The 21,077-nt window shown below is 41.9% G+C and overlaps 1 protein-coding gene across 1 annotated transcript in view; it reads right to left on the reverse strand.

The window, feature by feature from the left end:
• Positions 1–19,529: 19,529 nt before the first annotated feature.
• The window catches only part of LOC145403693 (isthmin-like), a 103,829-nt gene continuing 102,281 nt past the window's right edge, over positions 19,530–21,077 (reverse strand). The window contains exon 5 of the mRNA XM_080275380.1: positions 19,530–19,629. Within this exon, the coding sequence (XP_080131506.1) occupies positions 19,530–19,629 (100 nt within the window). The remainder of the gene's footprint in view (positions 19,630–21,077) is intronic.

Below are 21,077 nucleotides of genomic sequence, written 5' to 3' on the forward strand. Positions count from 1 at the left end.
AGCCACGCATTTTAATCGAACTCGTAGATTTTCATCCCTACTACATACCTGTATTTTTTTTTTTTTTAATGATATCTTGAGGGGGGTGCAAAGCTATCATGCTAACAGATCCACAGACCTTGATCTACATTCACCAATTTGGAACTCGTTTGAGATTTTCGTCCCTATTTCACACCTGTAATATTATGTGATGGTATCTTGAGCGATTGCGAAGTTATCATGCTAAAAGATACACAGACAGACAGACAGACAAATTGAAAACAGTGCCAGCTTCGCTATCTCGGCTGGTAATTACAAGTCACGTGCAGTAAAGCCCTAAGCACTAAATGAAAGGTGACGTAAGCTTGAGCACACACAGAGTCTTTCCAAATAAAAATAAATCTGCGATGTATTGAGTTCTGCTGATACCTTGGAACAATCTGCCTTCATTAAGGACTACCCAAAGAATAAAAGTGATAAAATAAGGTTACCAACAAACGAGTATTTCCAATGATACAGTAACGAGCTAAAGTATTACACATGACTTCTCTGTTTAGCTTATTTTCTTGTAACTATTTTTTTTTTCTTTAAATCGAAGTAATATCAACATCACCCCATTGCCTCATGTTTTATTCTGTTACTTGTGTTCATGAAAATGACGTCTATGGGTCCTACAACATTTATACTTCACTCATGAGAGATCACATTCTTTTCATACCATAACAGGATGAGGTAATTTGAAGCTAGCAAGTCTGTTCCACTCATCAAACAGACTGGAGGGGTGTGCGTTCACCTTGCATCCGAGGACAGAACAGGCGCAGTAGAAGCATAAAAAGGATACTTACGAGTAATTATTAGGAATTATTGCCTTACTACACTAGTTGGATTGATAATGTGATAAATGTCGAGCAGCGGTTTGCAAGGAATTATGCGGATAACATGTAAGCAACAAATTTTTAAATGACCCACACAGTTATGGTGCCGAGGCATCTGTCCTCTGCACGAACTTTGGAATTGTGCTCTACCGCTGTTATTACAACATTGGTTTCCGATTTGTTAGGGTGCGATATATCTCGGATTATAGTCTTATGACCTGCTTTAATCCATCATGTAGCTACAGTTCACTTGTTGGTCTTCATTTGGATTCATCAGTATGGTAAAGGGGAAGTTTAATCACCTGTAAATTGTACTGTTCCGAATATGACAAAAAGGTTCCAGTTAAAAATATCATAACATGGTTAATTTTCCTTCAGTCGTAACTAAGCACACTCATACATACAAACATTCAAACACGCACGCAAACCTTGCCATGCTTACAAGCTCACATTTCCTTCCTCTATGCAGTGGCCAGTCCAGCCTCCGCCCTTCTCAAATACATCCCGCAGCCATTTCGGAGCAGAAGCCACGTGCTTGAACATCAGTCCAGGTTCCTCCTCAGGACTTTCCATTCTCTATGGGCGTGCAGCACTTGTTCACATGATGTTCGTTCCTGTGCTGGCTTCCACACACCAACATTATTTGCTCATATGTTTCCAGTTGGACTGAGATCGCATGCTTTGCTTGGCCAGTCGAGGAGTTCAACATTTCTCTGATCTTGAAACCATCATCTGACGTTCCTAGTCGTGTGTATGGGACAGCTGTCCTGCGTAAAGATTATCCTCTCTAGGTAGCGTAGAGCGTACAGTAGGTCTGTACTGAAGGAAGCATTATTTCTTCAAGTATTTCTATGTATTTGTCTGTCATTAGACGACCCTCGATGTCAACCAGCTCACCTACCCTGTGCAGGTAGATCCAGCCCCATATGTTGGCAGTGACGTGATCGTTCCAGGCCCTGGTTCATGAGTTTTATGTTAATGGGCTATTCTGCTCTTCTGTATACAGTTATGATATAAAAGATGAAAAGTAATAAACGGATGGACAATCAGTAGGAGAGACACTTATTTTTTTTACAATCACGGTACACTACATGTTATAACATTAACTTGTTCTATAGTTAAGAGATACAGAGAAGGGTATGAGCACGGATGGAAAGATAAGGGCTGTGTGTGTGTGTGTGTGTGTGTGTGTGTGTGTGTGTGTGTGTGTGTGTGTGTGTGTGTGTGTGTGTGTGTGTGTGTGTGTGTGTGTGTGTGTGTGTGTTTTACAGAGCAAAATACTATTTTTGATGACCACAGACACTGATCAGAATTTAATCAGTGTCTTCATCAACAAGAACATTATTTAATGATGTTCTTGAAGACGAAGACAAAGGAATAGCTGAATGACAAACCACATAACAGCAGTCTCAGCATTAGATATCTTATTCATACAGTCTTACCTTTCATTATTTCTATCTATCTATCTATATACCTAGGCTGCTTCCCCCAAGGAAAGGGAGGTAGCCGAGACAGGACGACACACTCGCAATTTACTCATCCACTCAAACACATTCGCACCTTAGCCCCAAAGGGGAGAAGGGACAGATCCTCACCGCACCACACCGCACGAGGTCAACTGCGCAGTGTAATCAGTGACATCCGCAGCAGGTCCCGACAGCAGAGCTGGTTTACCCCTGCCACTTCATAATAGACCCATCCCCTTACCCGCACCTGACATAATTAGCTGATCAGACCAAATGCAGGAGAATATCCCCTCAGGGCTGTGTCATCATTTATTCCTTCACAATTTCTTTCCATTTATTTCTGTCACACACAGCCACTCTTCCGTGCTCAACAGACATCTCTCTCGCATCCAACGCTCTCTTCACGCTGTCCATCCATCCTATTCGTGGTCTCCCTCTCAGCCTTACAACTCTCACATCAGACCTAGTTATGTTTTTCACCAATCGCTCATTATCCATTCTCCCCATACGCCCAAACCATCGCAACACCCTCTGCTGAACTAGATCAGCCATTTTCCGAACAACTCCAGTTTTCCTTCGCACTTCATCATTTCTCACTCGATCCATACGCATCACTCCACACATACTCTTCAGACACCTCATCTTCATTACATTCAAACTTTTCCTCTCTGCTACACCCATATTCCATGTTTCAGCCCCATATAACACAGTCGATACCACAACACCCTTATACAGCCTTCTCTTTACATCCATTCTAAGCTAACGACATCTAAACACTTTTTTCATTCCTCCCAGTACCTTTCCTACTTCATTCATTCTAAACTTCACTTCTGCATCTATTCATCCACCCACAGCAACATGTGACCCTAAATACTTAAAACACTCTACCTCCTCAAGCAACTCACCATTCAAAAATATATTCATCCTCCTACCATCTACTGACCTCGTATATTTCATCATTTTACTCTTATTCTCATTTGGGGGAGGCGGTGGCTCAGTCGGTAGAGAGGTGGCCTGCAGTCCTGACGGACCCAGGTTCGAATCCCGGCTGGGGCAGGGAACAGTTTAAGGATTTGAATTTCATTAAATCAGGCTTTACTAATCTACCAGAAGACCCGCCGACATGTCGTAAAAATACCCCCGCTAATACCAATACACCAGTCCTGTATGAGACAGCCCTAGCATGTATTCAATATGGACGGTGGGTGTTAGCGCCGAAGTGGTGACATGTAGAGGTGTATGGTATGTAGGAGGACTGCTGGGCCTTGATAGCAGGCTGTGAAGCCTATGCCCAGAGTCGGACACATTAAAAAAAAAAAAAAAAAAAAACTTTCAATTTCCTCCTTTCACACACTCTTCCAAACTCCTCTACCAACTGTCTCAGTCTCTCCTCTGAATCAGTCACCAATGCAGTATCATTTGCAAACAGCAGCTGCTTCAGATTCCGCTCTCTACCATGAACATTCACCAGACTCAGACCTCCACCTAAAACTCTTGCACTCACCTCCCTTACAACACCATCCATATAAATATTAAACAACCAAGGTGACATCACACATCCCTGCCGCAGCCCCACTCTCACGGTAAACCAATCACTCAGTATTTCCCACTCTTACACATGCTGCTATTTACATAAAAACTTTTCACCCTTTTTGGTAACCTACCATCAAGTCCATACAATCTTAAAACAGTCCACAAAGCCTCCCTATCAATTCTATCATACGCTTTCTCTAAATCCATGAATGCCCAAAACACATCTTTACCTTTTGCTAAATACTTTTCACACACTTGTCCCACAGCAAACACCTGATCCACGCATCCCATCCCTCTCCTAAAGCCACACTGCTCATCACCAATCACTCCCTCTGTACCCTCTCTCACTCTCTTAATTAACACTCTTCCATACACCTTCCTTATAACACTCAACAGACTTATACCCCTAAAGCTAGTACAGTCATACTTATCACCCTTACCTTTATACAACGGAACCACACAAGCACTTGCCCAGTCAATTGTCACCATACCTTTCACAAAGCACACATTCAACAATCTTACTAATCAGTCATCATTAGTTGCTCCACCACCCTTCAGGCATTCCACAGCACACCCATCCATACCTGCAGCTTTCCCCTTTTTCATCTCCTTTACTGCCTTCTGCACTTCCTCCTTCGTGATCAAAGAATCATTCAACTCTTCCAACACATTTTTTCCTTGCAACCTTCATCCGCCTCAATCTCAGCCACCCTTTCTGCGCAAACAATAAAGTTTCCCATGTGATGTTGAACAGAAGGACTTCTCATCGCTCCAAATGACATGCCCCCAGAAATTCAGTCTCTCGTCAGCATACCGTTGGGCAAAACGAAGTCGGTGTTCCCAGAAATTCAGTCTCTCGTCAGCATACCGTTGGGCAAAACGAAGTCGGTGTTCCCTGTGTCTCTGAGTTTTTCTTTGATAGTGGGCGTCCGTTGGTGCATACCAGATTCATGTAGCCTTTTCTTGAATGTCCTTGAAGTTATGTCGAATCCCAGCTGTCCCTTGGTGGCAACAGTATTCGTGAAGGGGCCTGCTGCTGCTGCTCCACGTACTGTATAGCTTTAATCCTCAGCTTGTGTAGCTTCTTCGGGTGTCCTGACTTTTGTCGATCATCAAGACGTTCTTCCTCATCCAAACTTCTTTACCACTTATACACTGTTGTGCGAGATATCCCTAGATCCCATGACACTTCTGAAGGTGTCAGCCAGAGTCTGTCATATCCACAATGTGTCCGCGTTGAGCAATCTTAGTCGAGTTCATTTTGACAGTTGGTCCCGCCGAAGTGCGTGGAGCGATTGTAGGCATACCACCAGGCGATGGTCAAACGATACGTAGGTTTCCAAGATTATGTTTGTCGCAACACTAAGTGACATAGATGTTTCAAGCACTTTGCTGTTAATAAAGGTTTGAAGATAAAAAGCTATTCCTAAATAACATGCCATCTATAATACTGTACCACATTCCTGTATAATTGAAAATACTCGTCCGTTGGGAATCTTATCCTTATCACCTTTATTCTGTGATTAGTCCTTAATGAAGGCGGATTGTTCCTAGGTGTCAGAAAAATCGTCTACTGTTAAGCATAGTAGTATATTAAACCATTTGATATTTCAATTATATACTTAAAAATACATTATGAAGAAGATGCTTCGAATGTAAGATATTTGTATGGCATACGAGTGAAATCGCCTAAGGTGAAAAAGAATATACTGTAATCCGTGTGTGGCACTTTTACTCAGCTTAATGCATCAAAAATTTACGTTTTATCTGGAAAGATATTGTGTGTGCTAAGTGAAATTATTGTAATTTCAGTAACATTCTCAGACTTACGTCACCTTTCATTTAGTGCTTAGGGCTTTACTGCACGTGACTTTAGTGATTTACCCTGACACATCACAGGAAGAAAACTCGCAGCGAAAGAGTTAACCATAAATATGCAAGGATGCCCTGTAAATGAACTAGAATCGTGTAGTGTTAGCCAGTATAAAACACTAACATATTCATCAGGTCTTCTGAATGAATTACTATAGTGTGTATAACTCCTGGTAACAAGTACCCTATGAGTGTGGACATTTGCACTAACTTGAAAATGCACCCGCCCCAAAAAGAGTTCATTAGAATCACCTTGATTTAAACTGTGGGATAACAGATCGTTATTTAACATGCAAATTCTGTGACTGAACTGGATGTTAGGAATCATTTTGACATGTTGGTAATGTGAAAGGTTGGATTAGATGAGGGAAGAGAATGTGGGAGGAAAATGCTCGTGTGAGGCTCGCTTGGAAGGGATGCTCGTGTGAGGCTCGTTCGGTGGAGAGGTTGTAGGGCAAAACAATCGCAACAGAAGTGCCGTTGAAAAGGCTATACGTCACCCTGCCAACTCACCAACTCAACTCGAAAGGGAAAACGTGTGACGGACATCACCTAAGAGGAATGTTTTGAGTGTCAGAGCTTAGGCTATCTGTCTTATCAGGGGGCAGTCTCTAGTTATCATGGATGGAGCAAACATCTGTTTAGTAACTGCATAGTATTTTTTTCATTAGCAGTTGAATGAAGAAACTAATAAATAGTGCGTGTGTGCCCCGTTCCTCCCACCCCCAGCACGGGAAGGGATGGTGCTCAATGAAGCTCTGTCCACGTTCGTGGAAGGAACAAGATCGAGGTCTTGGTGAGGAACGTTTTTACTGACTCAGCAGGTAATAAAGTCATAAAGATTATCAGCACCAACGTCGTACTTCAATGACATATTCGTTAATAAAACATTCAAATGAACACGCTAATAAATTATGTTTCACTTAATAATTATGATTGATTCAAGGATCTGAGGTTTCGGTCTCGTATTGAACCTACACTCAAGACATGCTCTTGACTCCACAAATGCTTTCAGCTGCACAGTGCCCTAAATATGAGTGACATTAATTAATACAGCTAATCAAGTGCCTATTGTGTATAATAATTAAGATATTATATGTCCTATGACGCAGGGTGAATATCTTTTATATCTAAAACACAGCGTATTCATACTCAAAACCCTCTTCAATATTTGACTACATGGCAATGACAGACGGCGATGCACCGACCAATCACACGCTTTGATACAAACGTTACCCTTCCATTCATGCATTTCCACTACCACCAACGTGTTTACTATAGGAGTTGTTACCAGAGGCCCCCAGTTGTGTCCAGCTTCTTTGTTTCCCGACTGTACATGCAAATTTTCTCACACAATAGATGTATGATAAAAACCATCCCAACTGATTTTCAAGGTTTAGGTTCTGAACCGAGGATAACCTGGAGGGATGGGGTGGAGATATATGAATGAGTTATGTGTAAGGCGGAGAGAGGGCAGCTTGATGGCGGGAGAGGGTGACATGGAGACGACTCATTTGTGGTCACCCCTTCTGGTGTTAAGGAGTCTGGATAGGTATGCAAATCCTCCCTTCCCACTCATACCTCTCCAGGTATCACAGCTTATAGACGTCATATCAGTATATCTCAATAAGTATACTCCGTTTACTTTAACTAGGAGTAAAATTCCCATCCCTCATTGCTGAATGCTGACTTACAATTAATTTACACTAAAATAAGTTACTCACAAAGAAGTATTATGGAAAGGATGTAGAGCCATACCATAGACTTCTTCTACCACTGAGCAACGTGAAATAAGCTACTAAAAGACGAGAATCTGTGTCAAGTTAGGTGATCAAACTATAGGCCACCTTTAACCGTGCTTTAAATACGAGTATATAATCCGTAATTAGTATAGACTGATCCTACTGATTTTCGGGAATCTATTAGTTCATGCACTAGGCGGAGATTTACATCTTTTGCAGTTCGTTGTGGCATTATACAGTACTATGGACCTTCGTCCTTTCCACAGCACTTCGTGACTAGTACCATATTCTCGTGTTAACCTTTTGTTGCAGGTCAGAGGAAGAATAAGAATATAGTACTATTGCTTTGCATACTTTCCATATTACTTCTTCGTGACTAGCACTATTTTTTTTTAGCGCCGTCTTATTACTGCTCGGTGTCAGAGTAAGACTACTACTGCTCTACATTCTTTCCATTGTACTGCTTCGGGACTAGCTACATATTCTAGTCTTAATCTAGTGTTACAGCTCAATGACAGCTCATGGCGCAAGATGGAGCAGTAGCATAATCTAGCAATACCATTGCTCTATACACTTTCAGTAATAATTCTTCGGGATTGACACCATACTTTATTGTATGTCTCGTGTTATAACACAACATTCAAGATGGAAAGATAACACTTTTACACCTGTGCTCTTTTTAATCTGACGACTGACGTCCCAGATTTTCGTTTTTTTGCATCGTAATTCACACAGCTCAAGGGCAAAAAAGGCAGTATTACGGATCTACATCCTTTCCATAGCATTTCATGATATCATATTCTGGAACTAATGTATCCTTACAACTCAGCATTCATGGTGGAGAGATGGCATTTTTAGCCCATATTTGAGTAAGAGGAGCATAGTTAAAATAGCCAAAATACAGGTCCCTCCATCCCTCCCATACGAGTTCAAGCATCATGGGTGTGGACGCATAATAAGTACATCATGTTTTATAATGGGAAGGCCCGTTAACGTCAAGTTTCAAATCCTGGTGAGGGTGACCCAGGTGTCCATTCACATTCCACCTTTTGTGGGCTGGCAGGTAAAATGAGTGCCTGGGGTAACACCCAGAGGAGATAACTGCAGTAACCTGGGTGGTGAAATGGCCTTGTATCTCAGGATACTGGGTGAAAAATTTGCCACAAGCTAAATGGCCTAAGCTACGCAGATGAGCATTGCGGCTAAGAGCCTCGTGGCATCTGTCCCCACCTTTACCTTTACCTTCATTTTAGATGGCAGTGCGAGAGAGGGACACCTTTATGTGGCAGCACCAATATAACTGGTTCCCCTGCCCGGTTATACAAACTTCCCTCATCTACCCTATCCCCCGGAAGAAGAGTGGTGGGCTGGAGGAGAAGAGCAACGTCAGCCTGTGGTCCAGTGGATTCACATTTGAGATGAAACTGAGTCACACCAACAACAACAACAATTTTCTGGGTGGTATGGGAGAATTTGTATCACCTCTTCCTTAACGGTCTATTTTACGTTAACATTCTCTAGTATGTTAGAGTATCGCATTGATATACGAGTATATATACAGTACTTTGCATTCGTAACATACAACAGAATACTGGGGAGCAATGTTAAGTTTAAGCCACTAAGGAAGACATGTTGCAAAATCCCTGAAGTCACAAAGAATACGACCCAGGGATCTAATGTACATACGAACCCTAAGGCAGTAGTAGTACAGTAGTAGTTGTTGCCCAAGGTTCATCTGATACTTGAACTTGGTGAGCTGCAGGCTGAAGTTGCCCTTCTGAGGCAGTCCACCATCTTCTTTTGGTGCCGCCTCACCACATGGGTCATAACATTTAATGTTGACTAAACTTTTGTTTTGTTGTGGTTGTGAGCTAAACGGAGAGTGGCGAGTGGGTAAGGAGGAAATAGAGGGAGAGGGAGGGGAGAAGGATAAGACAAGAGGGGCTGAGTGTGGTTATCACTATGTTTTGAGTGAACATCAGGGGGTCATGTGCCCCCCTCCCTCCCTTAGATCAGCCCTGACCCAGTCCTGATGACGAGCCCTGACTAAAAACACCAACTTCAGACCACCAGGGAACACCCGAGCACTGTATTCAATGGCGAGCCTCTCGGTAGCTCTGCCAGACCAAGAGGCTAGAAAATGTATGGGCAGAGATACCGTGGGTATCCCAGTGGCAGAACAATCAGTCAGACAACTTGGTGCTTAATACAGACCACCTATCACCTTAAGAACCCCAGCAGGGACGACACTCTCCAAAGAGTATTGGAGACAAATCTGGAAGACTCTAAAACTCTGATAGGGAATCAGTATCCATATACAGGCTCACCTCGACCCTGGGGCACTGAAAAGCAACATCACCAAGACAACAGTCCAGGACTGAGACTCTCTCACATTGTCTATCATAGTACCTGCAAAGACTTGGAGGGAAGACGAGACTAAATTAGGAAATGTCCAGATGTGCCAAAAAAGGATGAACCAACGGTAGGCTATTAGGGGAATCAGTTTTAGATCTCAGTGATCATGGTGGGTACTGAAGTCGCCCATGATAAAGGGCAGGGCTATCAGGTGGTGGAAGTAGTGGAGGAACTCCCCATGGGTGATGTCCTGGGATGAACTGTAGCAAAGCAAGACTGACACCCAGCCTGAGCTATTGAGAAACCTTGATAGCCAACACCTCCAGCAAGCTGTCAAGAAAAAGAGAGAGCACGAAGCACAAGCTCTGAGTGCACCTCTGCACAGTGAGCAACAATCACCTTCCCTGAGGATGGTCAGATCTAAATGACACGCAGCCAGCCAGGCAGAGCCGGAGGTGAGTCCGAAATCATATTTCACAAACCGCAACCACTCATTTTGAATTAATGAGTCTTATGCATCAAGAACTTTACCTTACAAAGCTTAGCTCTTAATTTATTAACAGATAGCATGACGCGGAAAGCTACAGTTATTAGTGTGGACTAAATGCAGGAACAAATGTTGAGGAAAGGCTAGCCCTGCTGGTGGGAACCAGAGCCTACAAAATCAGATTGAAGTTGTATTCTGCTCCTGAATGGTCACCATAAAGAGGCTGGACAACAATGAAGCATGGAAGATGACTGGAAAATGGAGAAAAACTGCGTGTCTGGCAGGCAGAGGACGACTGTGAAAGGGCGGCGGGCCAAACAGGACAAAACAGGAGAAGCCTGAGAGTAACGAGAGTGTATTTCAGATATGGAATAGGAATGAAACGCGGGAAATGCTAGAATGTGTACGTAATGTATATAGTACATTTTTAAACACATTTCCAAGATGCACAGTATGTTTAGTATTTGAATACTTTTTTATGAAGCAATATATTTAGTTTCCCATTATATTCAATGTAGTTTGTGCCCATCTCTGGTGTGTGAGTGTGTCTGTGTGTGTGTGTGTGTGTGTGTGTGTGTGTGTGTGTGAGGCGTGGGACATTGGGCTTACAGCATACACCACTTTACCCCTGTATCTTTGGAACAGAGTTGCTTCTCTCTCTCTCTCTCTCTCTCTCTCTCTCTCTCTCTCTCTCTCTCTCTCTCTCTCTCTCTCTCTCTCTCTCTCTCTCTCTCTCTATCTCTCTCTCTCTCTCTCTCTCTCTCTCTCTCTCTCTCTCTCTCTCTCTCTCTCTCTCTCTCTCTCTCTCTCTCTCTATTGCCTTACGTTCGTCCAATTCACCTCCCATCCTTTTTACCACTGGCTGTGTACAGCACACTTGTAAATCATTTTATTCTTGAAAAATCTGTTGATTGATGCCAAACCCTTCCCTGCACAAACATCTACTAGGGCATTACCATTCCCATCCACTTCAGAGAGAGCACTCCTTTATCCAACATCTGTTCATTTATATCTCAAATCTTAACTAGCCTCTTGTTACTCCCAGGCTTCTCCAGACAAGCCTCTTTTTACGTTCACCAAGAACTCCACTTTCACTATTATCACTCGGTCAAATAGTGGAAATAGTGACCTCAATATTATTAAAGTATAAGAGGGAAAAAAATTACAATAAGTATTTGAAAATATATTTGGAATGTATTTAAATTCGTTTTCACGTAGTGCATTTAACATTTAATTCTATTTTCAAGATCTGTAATGTATTTGGTCATAAGTACTTTTATGTAAAGTAGTGCATTTAGTATCTAATTACATTTAAAATAATTTGAGTCAGTCTCTACGGTTGACAGACGCGAAGGAGTTTGCCTAAGTAGGGTGTCATCACGGAAGTACATTTCTTGAACAGGATATATCCATCTTGCCCATACACCTTGTTATTATTGAGGTCAGAGAAGGAGTACATCTTCTGAAGAAATTTTAATAATAGGTATGTTAAAATCAGAAGGGGAACGAGGTGGGGGAAACTCATCAAAATTATCCAAAGTAGATTTCGAAACAAGAGTCTGAGCAAGGAATTCGGCTTTATCAATGAAGTAAACAGTTACACAGCTCTCTGGGTGGAAAAAATGAAGTGAAGACATTGAAGTGTTTGCGAGGATTTTGCAGGGCACCAAAACGAATTGGACGAATTTGTACTGGAATGTTCAATTGTAGAGACTTAGAATTGATGAAGTTGTTTTTAGCAAGAGGAAGAACAAATTTAGCAGGATGCTGATAGAAATAAACGAGTAAAGCTTACCTGATTCAGGTTCCCACACCTAGTTCGTGCCTCATCACCCATACTATGATCATTATACAATAATTTGTTCAGTTATAATAGTATTGAACAAATGTCAGTTTGCTTTAGTGCCGAATTTACTCCAACTGAGCTTATATTGTTAAGCATATTCTTTAATTTCTGGTCTCACCTCATTTCCTTATCTGTGTCTCATTGTCTTTAAGCCTAAACTTCTCCTTGTTCTGACGTCACCTCGCATCGCAACTGTTTACTGTGAGTTATATCTCTTGTTTTTCCCTTTCAGTGTCTGTGTGTGCTTTTACCGGAGTGGAGGTGCTCCACATGTGTTCCACTTTGTCATTGTTTCGTGAATTGACTAATGCAAGAAAGCCTTGGTTTAATCACGATCGTTCTAATGCTGTCCACAAGAAGAAGGCCTATAAAAGGTACCAGAGCCAACCCACCCCTGAATCACATCTTTCTTATATTTCTGCCCGGAATCGTGCTAAGTCTGTTCTTCGCTCTGCTAAAAATAATTTCATCCTTACTAAATGCTCTCAACTCCCCAACTTGAATTCTTCCCGCTCCCTCCGGAACCTTGCCAAAAACCTTTCTAACAACTTTACCTCATCATCCTTCCCTCTTCTTTTCTACTCTGGCTGCTCTGTACCTATTTCTTCTACTGATAAAGCAGACCTCGTCGCTCAGACTTTCTCCTCCAATTCCACCTTAGACGATTCCGGTGCTGTTCCTCCATCACCTCCCCCCTCTGACTTCCTCATGGCTAACATTAAAATTTCTGCAGCTGATGTATTTACTGCCATCACTGGCCTCAATACTAACAAGACATATGAGCCTGTTGGGGCCCCTCCTGTTGTCCTTAAGAACTGCCTAGGTAAACTCTTTCGCCTTTGTCTGTCAACTTGTACCTTTCCTTCTTGCTGGAAGTTTGCTCTCATTCAACCAGTCCCAAAGAAGGGTGACCATTCCCAACCCTCTATCGCCCAATTGCTCTAACATCCTGTGTCTCAAAAGTTTTCGAGTCTATTCTTAACAGTAAAATTTTGAAGCATTTTTGATATCATAACCTTCTTTCTGATCGTCTGTACGGGTTACGTCAGGGATGCTCCACTGGGGATCATCTCACCTACATTTCAGACTCCTGGTCATCCTCCTTTCGGGACTTTGGCGAAAGCTTTGCCAATGCACTTGACATCTCAAAGGCTTTCGATCGAGTCTGGCATAAATCTTTAATTTCCAAACTGCCCTTTTACGGCTTCTATCCTTCTCTCTGTGTCTTCACCTGTAGCTTCCTTTTTCGTCATTCTATAGCTACTGTTGTAGACGGCCATCGTTCTTCTAGATCTATCAACAATGATGTTCCTCAGGGCTCTGTCCTATCACCAACTCTCTTCATTTTATTCATCAATGACTTTCTAAGCTGTACTAACCCTATCCACTCATACGCTGATGACTCCACCCTTCACCTTTCCATCCGGTTCCCACAACGTCCATCTCAGCAGTTACTTCAGCAAACAAAGGATGAGGCTATGGCACACCTGATGTTTGACTTGGCTCGTATCTCTGACTGGGGTAAAAATAATCTTGTTGTTTTTAATGCATCAAAGACTCAGTTCTTACACCTATCAACCCAACAAAATCTACCACAGCAGTACCCACTAATGTTTAATAATATCCAGCTCAGTCCTGCATCGTCCTTAAACATAGTTGGGGTTTCATTGTCTTGGGACTTATCTTGAGAAGATCATATCACATCTCTTGTAAAATCTGCTTCCAAGAGATTAAGTGCGTTAGGCCGACTCTGTACCTTCTTTGTCCCCGCACGGTTGTTGACACACACGGGTTTTATTCGCTCCTGTGTCGAGTACAACTCTCATGTGTGAGGAGGCTCCCCACATACAACTCTTCTCAATAGGGTGGAGTCAAAGGCTTGTCGTCTCATTAACCCTCCTCCTCTTACTGGCTCTGTCTCTTCGCCGCACTGTTGCATCTTTATCTCTTTTCTATCGCTACTTCACTGGTCACGCTCCTCTGAACTGTCTGCTTGCATCCCTCCACCTCTACGACGGGCGCGTAGCACCCGTCTAGCAGCAAACTCTCATCCCTTTTCTGTCCAACTCTCTAATGCAAGAGTTAACCGTTACTCACAGTCCTTCATTTATGCAACAGGCCAACTCTGGAACTGTCTCCCTCTGTCTGTATTTCCTATTTCCTATGATCTCCAGTCTTTCAAACGCAGTGTGTCCAGGCATCTCGAAATGAACGAATCTTGAATTTGGCTCTCTTTTGTATTGTTTTTGTTTTTTTTCTTGGAAGGAACGGTTTACGGGCTCCTGGCCTTTGGTTCCTTCTTCCTTGCATTAAAAAAAAAAAAAAAATCACCGTCTCCATTCTTCCATCATGTTGTATACGGCAAACCTGTCTTCGTTCCAGCAAGGTGCTCCGACCCCTGCATTTAAGAATCAACCTCACCTCCTGCCACCCTACCTCACGGTAGTTTTCTTGCACAGACACTTGCCACTGCATCACAACCAAAACAGACAGAATGGGCTCATTTTCAGTCTGTGCCATGCTCCTCATAGTTGTATGACGACCATTAGACCGTGAGACTGTTGATTACTACCTGTAGTTTCCACGTTGTGTCTGTGACCCATAATACTCGTACCTCTGTTGGCGCCCTAGGGTTCCTTCTGGATGGACTTAATAGTTTTACCAGTATTCTGCATAATCTATTGGTCAGTTTTTTTGCAGTCATTAACTTAGTGCATACATAATGGGAGTGAATGGAAACACAATTACTTTTGTATTTATTTACTTCACATGTCATAGGTTATATACCCCTCTAGTTACGAAATATTTAATGAGCTACACTAGTTACTTCATTTTGTCTAAACACAGAAGGATAGTATGGTATATCAAGAACTGTACACATACACCAATATGAAGATATAGTGTAACAAACGAACACAGTTGTGCGTTGCATTGACTGAAGCATCCAAAATACAGTACAGCATAAAGCTACATCGTTTTCTCTCGTAGATTCTACTTCCATTATTAGTACCTACTGTACATGTAGAAAAGGAGAGTTTAATGACGCCATTTTTACATATAGGACATGTTTTAATTGCTGGCTAATTTCAAGACAACATTCGGAATACTTTAGTGTTTATAAAGCAGGCCTACATGAAAGTTAAAATGCATGGCAGTCCCACTCCATAGATGAAACCAAATCTGAGCTTCTCCCGCAGTCTTTTTGAGACACAAACTGTATCGGTTGTCTCTATCCTCTGCCTTTTTAGTGCCTCTTCCTAGTGCCGTGATATTCTCCACTACATGATCTATCACGTTATTTGCATCTTTACACTAATATAGACATTTTACAGTATTACGTGCCTTAAAATCGAATCCTTTTAGAGTTTTGGAGATAGTGATGTAATATGGCTATCCGGGTCTCAGTGTATGGTACGCAATAATCCATTTTAACCCTTCTCATGCATTGCTACCCTTTTCTCTGCGACAGAATTCGGACGTAGTTATATGGCATGTTGGTCAGCGTCCATCGCTTTTAAATTACAGTATATACGTGTATATATTATTCTTTATTCTTCTGCTTCAGGCAGCTTTTCCCCTGCATTATTTGCTACATCAGGGTAGCACTTTCCATAGCCCTGCAGCTGCTTATTCACCGTTATTCCTGGGTAGATTTTAGCTGTACCACGCAGATGGCACTCATCACCGCTTATGCACTGGCTGGCTGGGTTGGCATAGTCATGATAAGCAGCGTCTGGTGTGCATGAGGGGAAAAAACAGAATTTTGGTGCATGCGAGTATATATATAAATATATATATGGTGTATGCTGACGCACCAGATTCTAATGTTCACATTTCCAGAAGAGGAGGGTAGTGTCTGCGTCAGGGCCAGAGGGTTAACTTGCTTTTCAGTACACTGAGCTGCTGCCTTCCTACGGGAGCACTCAGACTGATGTATATGATGAGGCCTGGTGTGGCCTCTCATATCACTGATCTCCACCACTTGGCAATGATGCTAGTTCTTTTTAGGGTACCTATTTTAGTTCTTTTCAGTTTTTACTGTGGAGGTGAGAACTGAAGTGTTGTTTTTCACATTGTCACTCCATGACTGTCTTCGTGTCATCGAGGTTTCCATATCTGGCACTCAGTTGATGCTGTCCTCCCTGATGGCTTTGGGTGAAATTTGTAACATTGATATTTTAACATCCTTGCCTTGTTCTGCCTCTACCCTGATGGTCGGATGGTGACATTCATTCTTCGCTATCTACTACTTGGAAGTAAGAAATAGATTACCTCCCAAATTGCTCTCCTGGACTTCTTCCTGTTCTGCCCTAATGTCGTCGGTGGTGCCATATAGTATACGGTATTTATTGAACGAATACCTGCCGTACATGTATGTAAAACACCAAGTGAGGAGAGTTTGTATGCAGCTAAGGAAATGTTGAATTTAACCTTTAGCCCCTCGGCTGTGACTCAGAGGATAGTGAAATGGGCGGCAAGCTGGAAAGTCGAGGATCGAGTTCCAGGCAGGACATGGTAAAAATACAAAAAACAAATACATATGGTGTTACGGTCTCAAAGGTACTTCATATTCAAGGTTACCATTTCATCAATATGTATGCGCGAGGAGGGAGGGAAAACTGAACACATCTTACTAGCCCAACCTAACCCAATCTGACTTAATAGCTGTAGAGAGAAATATACGAGAAGATATTGTTAGGAGAAACATGAAGGTCGGTGGAATTTCCTGGATGACATAGGATATTAGTTTATATTAGGTAAGGTTAGACTAGTATAGATAAAACAGGCTAGGTTAGATTTGGTTAAGTTATACGAGTCCAGTACTTGTTCAGCTCTCTCCCTGTTTTCTCGTGCATGTCAGGGAGTTACGAGATTGCCACACCAAATATAATACAGTACTGCAAAGCATGCCGTTGATTTTCCTCCGTGCGGTCTTCCCTGTGCTGACTCCTAAAATGTGTTCTGCTCACTTCCACATCGTTTGATGGGTTCCTCCCAAACGGATGGTAAAATTCCCTTCAGTGCTTAGGAAGGTCACCAGCAAAGATTCAGTGTCCCAAGAGCTGCTTCAAACGCAGAGGAAAATCCACGGTGGAGGGTTTCTACGGTCATCCATAAGTTGGGTTTTGCGTTGTACCGTGACAAGGATGTTAAGTTAGTAAATCCGGACCCTGGATTCAGTATCATCAGTGGAGTGGGGAAAGTGCTCAGTACTCCTGGAACTCGCATGTTGAATACTGCGGGCAAATTAACAAGTTACCTCGATTTAGCCAGCGTCTGAGATGCACTGACAGTACCGGTCGCGTTGGCCAGTTTCTCTTGTGCCCCGCCCTCTACTGATGCCCCGCCCTCTTCCAGCTCTACTCGTTGCTGATTGGCTGAGATAATTATTCTTCTTACTGATAGAATAATGAGCCTTACAACGAAATAGTATCGTATTATTTACTTTTACTTTGAATTCATTTATTTATGACAAACGAAGCACGAAAATTTGCTAACTGAATCAAAATCAGTTTGAAAAGAACCAACCCGCCTCTTCCCGCGACTGCAGCTGAGTTTTGCCACCAAGGAAGTTCGGAGCTTGGCAATAACACATCGCAGCTGTGCCGCTATTACTGTTAAACATATTAAGTCACCTATTTGTCATGTCTGGTAAGTTAACACAGTATCATAACCATATTGTAATTTTCCCTATTTATTTCCTTCATTAATTTCCTTAATATCAGAGGTCTGATTTTAGAAGTAGGAAAACGAAATGTCACTGGCTTCGCTTCGAAATGAGAAATTTCATTTTATACACGTGAAGTCAGTGAAATCTTATAGAGGGAAAAGGGTTTTGTGTGTGTGTGTGGATACCAAATTTAAGGAGAAATGTCAAAACACTAAGTTCTTTGTAGAATGTGTACCTTTTTATTTTCACAGAGGGAACCTTCGTTACTTTACAAACGTTTCAGACCGATGACGTTCCTTGGTACTTTTTTCCAACATCCTTTACTACAAAACATTTCCTAGTTAAATGAAAAAGATATCAGTGCAGTTAAGGGATTAAGTAAAAGTTTTGTTGCTTCGATTAACGAGAGCGCCTGACATGTATACCCGACATTGGCACGGCAAGACTGGCTCAGAATTCCTACTCGGGCCGACGGGTGAGTGGGCGTGGCCAAGGGGGCGGGGCAAAAGAGAATCAGGCAAACGCTAACGGTATAGTGATATTTTTCAAATCGCAGGTTCTGCATTAAAAGATTCCTTAGTGAGAAATAAAACCAGTTTGTTGGCAAAGTGTAAACTTGTTCTTTCAGTAAAACAATGCTGGAATTTGGACTTCAGAATACAACATTTTGCAAAACATTAACCTATGCGTATGAATATAATGACTGGACAAGTAACAATGAATACACATATGCACAGTCACATACTACAAGACACAAGTAAGCTGATAGATGTATTCATAAATGATGTAAATACACAAGCTGAGCATAATATACATAAACCAGATTTACACGCAAACTCACTGATATTTACAAACGCAAACCGTATGCAGATAATCACATGTACAGTACTGTTGACACTCGCATGACACGTACGCATGAATTGGCATATTTCACAAAGAATTAAGTTACTCCTACAGATGAGTGTCTCACCAGGTGTCTGGCTCTACATCCTCATAGGGTGGTTCCTTATCCTCACAGAGGTGATGGTAGGTCCACAGAGTGATAAAGCTAATCACATGATGTTCAAGATCCTCATGTAGGTGGTTCTCGATCCTCACAGGGATAGTTTTAGATCCCCATAAAGTTGGTTCTCCACCTTCACATGGGTGGTTCTAGCTCCTCATAGAAGTGGTTACGCTGTCACGATGTTAGCAATGACAAGCGCAGCTTTTGGCACAGATTTAGTATTTATTAATGTTAAATGTGTTAACTTATTTTACACAACATATTCTGGAAAAATAATAGATTCGAAAGAGCTATGTTATACATTATATGCTTCTTACCTACCTTTCATGTTTTTTTTGTTTTTTTTTTCAGTTACGGGTTTAGTGGAAGGGGAGGTTACAGCGAAAAAGTATAGTAAGTGAAAAGAAAAGTACTCGTACAACAGATGAGTGGTGCAGTTATTTGGAGGATAAAAAAGAAATTTAAAATATGTCCTCATGGCACTATCGATGAACTCTCTCTCTCTCTCTCTCTCTCTCTCTCTCTCTGATTTTTTTTTCTGCGATTTTGTATTTACGTGTTCTTCGAACCGTCTCTCACTCCTATCCTCCGGTCCTACATTCCCTTCTGTCCCAACCTCTATTAGTGCTACCCCCCAACCCTCCTCCCATCTTCCCTGTACCCCATCCCTTCCTGCCTCCTGTGCTCCTGTTGTCCCTCAGTAGTCAGTAGCGACGTAGAGCTGACGGCGGTATGTGGCGTCATCAGGGTTGGTTGGACAGCCACGTTCGTTGTTGGGAGGCCTCACCTCCTGGTACCTGGAGGAAGGCAGAATGTGGTGAAGAAGAGTACACACACACACACACACACACACACACACACACACACACACACACACACACACACACACACACACACATCCATATCCACATCCACATCCACATCTAATCTGCTAGGGTAATAAAGCAGCAAAATAACACTGAACCGAGCACTAACAACATGCAACCTACACCATACACCTACACTCAGTCACTGTTTTCTGTTTCATCCAATATACTTTCTTGATCTAATCTCTTTTCTTTCGACAACTATAAGCAATACGAGGTTCAGTGTCGTGCAACTTAACAGTGTAAGTGAAATCAGTGACTAAGAAAATTACCGTCTTTTGAGTAATGTGAACAAAACTTTCAACAAAATCCTTGCACAATGAAGTTGCGTTAAACTAGACACTAACCAACCACGAGAACAAACAAAATATCAGTGGTTGTCCAACAAAACAACATTCAAGTAATCTTTCTCCTTGACAAATGATTATTATCTACTTGAAATCGCAACAGTAATGAAAATGATTCCAAAACAAGATGCAGAAGAAATCAGTTAATAGGTATTGTAGGATCTTCTATAGATATGAAACTGGTACCACTGAATTTCATAAGAAAAGCCAAATAATATGAACGAGTGAGGATGCCCAGAGAGAACAGCAAAGCCGTGCCAGACTTTTGATCGCTCTCTACTTAAATCGGATCACTTCTTCCTAGACCCACACACATTGTAGCTGCCAATTTTTATTCAGATCGGATCAGACATTAATGAAAAAAAAAAAAAAAAGATACATACATATATCTAAATAATAGTCAAACTGTGTATGTGTGTCTGTCTGTCTGTGAGTCTGTCCGTTTCTTTCACGAGAATTGTAATAGATATCGACCTAATTCTTCTTGCACTGAGTCGGAGTGATGCACGGGAGTGTCAGAAAAATACGAAAAAAATTCTTGGCAATAGCGAGCGACACGACGGCACGAACTTGCTGGAAATCGTGAGGCGTGAGACTCCAGCAAATTTTTGCGGGCATTCACTTGTAGATGTACACACAGAATCCAAACTGATCACAGTAGCTACATCTTCAACGTCGCTAATAGGGACACAGGTTAGACACAATTTTTCTTAAGATATCTACTGTTTCCCTAGAGGAAAACATTTCAGAAATCTATAGCAAGAAGGGATGACAAAGAAATTAATCCATTACTGCTAAGGGTTTCTGCAGGAGGAATTTTGTTGGAAGAATATTTAACCTACCACCCTCCATCTACCAGCTCACAGCCGCGAAGCTCGTAAATCCAGATTTTTACTTCTTGTTTTGATTCATTTTTGAAAGTGCTTATATACGTCCTTATCTGTGAACAGTAAGGCCTAACAGACTGTCACAGTGATGAGGGATTTAACTATTTCGTATTCACTTTTTTCTTTTTTAATCCTGGGTGTAACT

The sequence above is a fragment of the Coenobita brevimanus genome, chromosome 61, assembly GCF_032717465.1.
Source record: "Coenobita brevimanus isolate Jiangsu-jjx chromosome 61, ASM3271746v2, whole genome shotgun sequence".
NCBI lineage: Eukaryota > Metazoa > Arthropoda > Malacostraca > Decapoda > Coenobitidae > Coenobita > Coenobita brevimanus.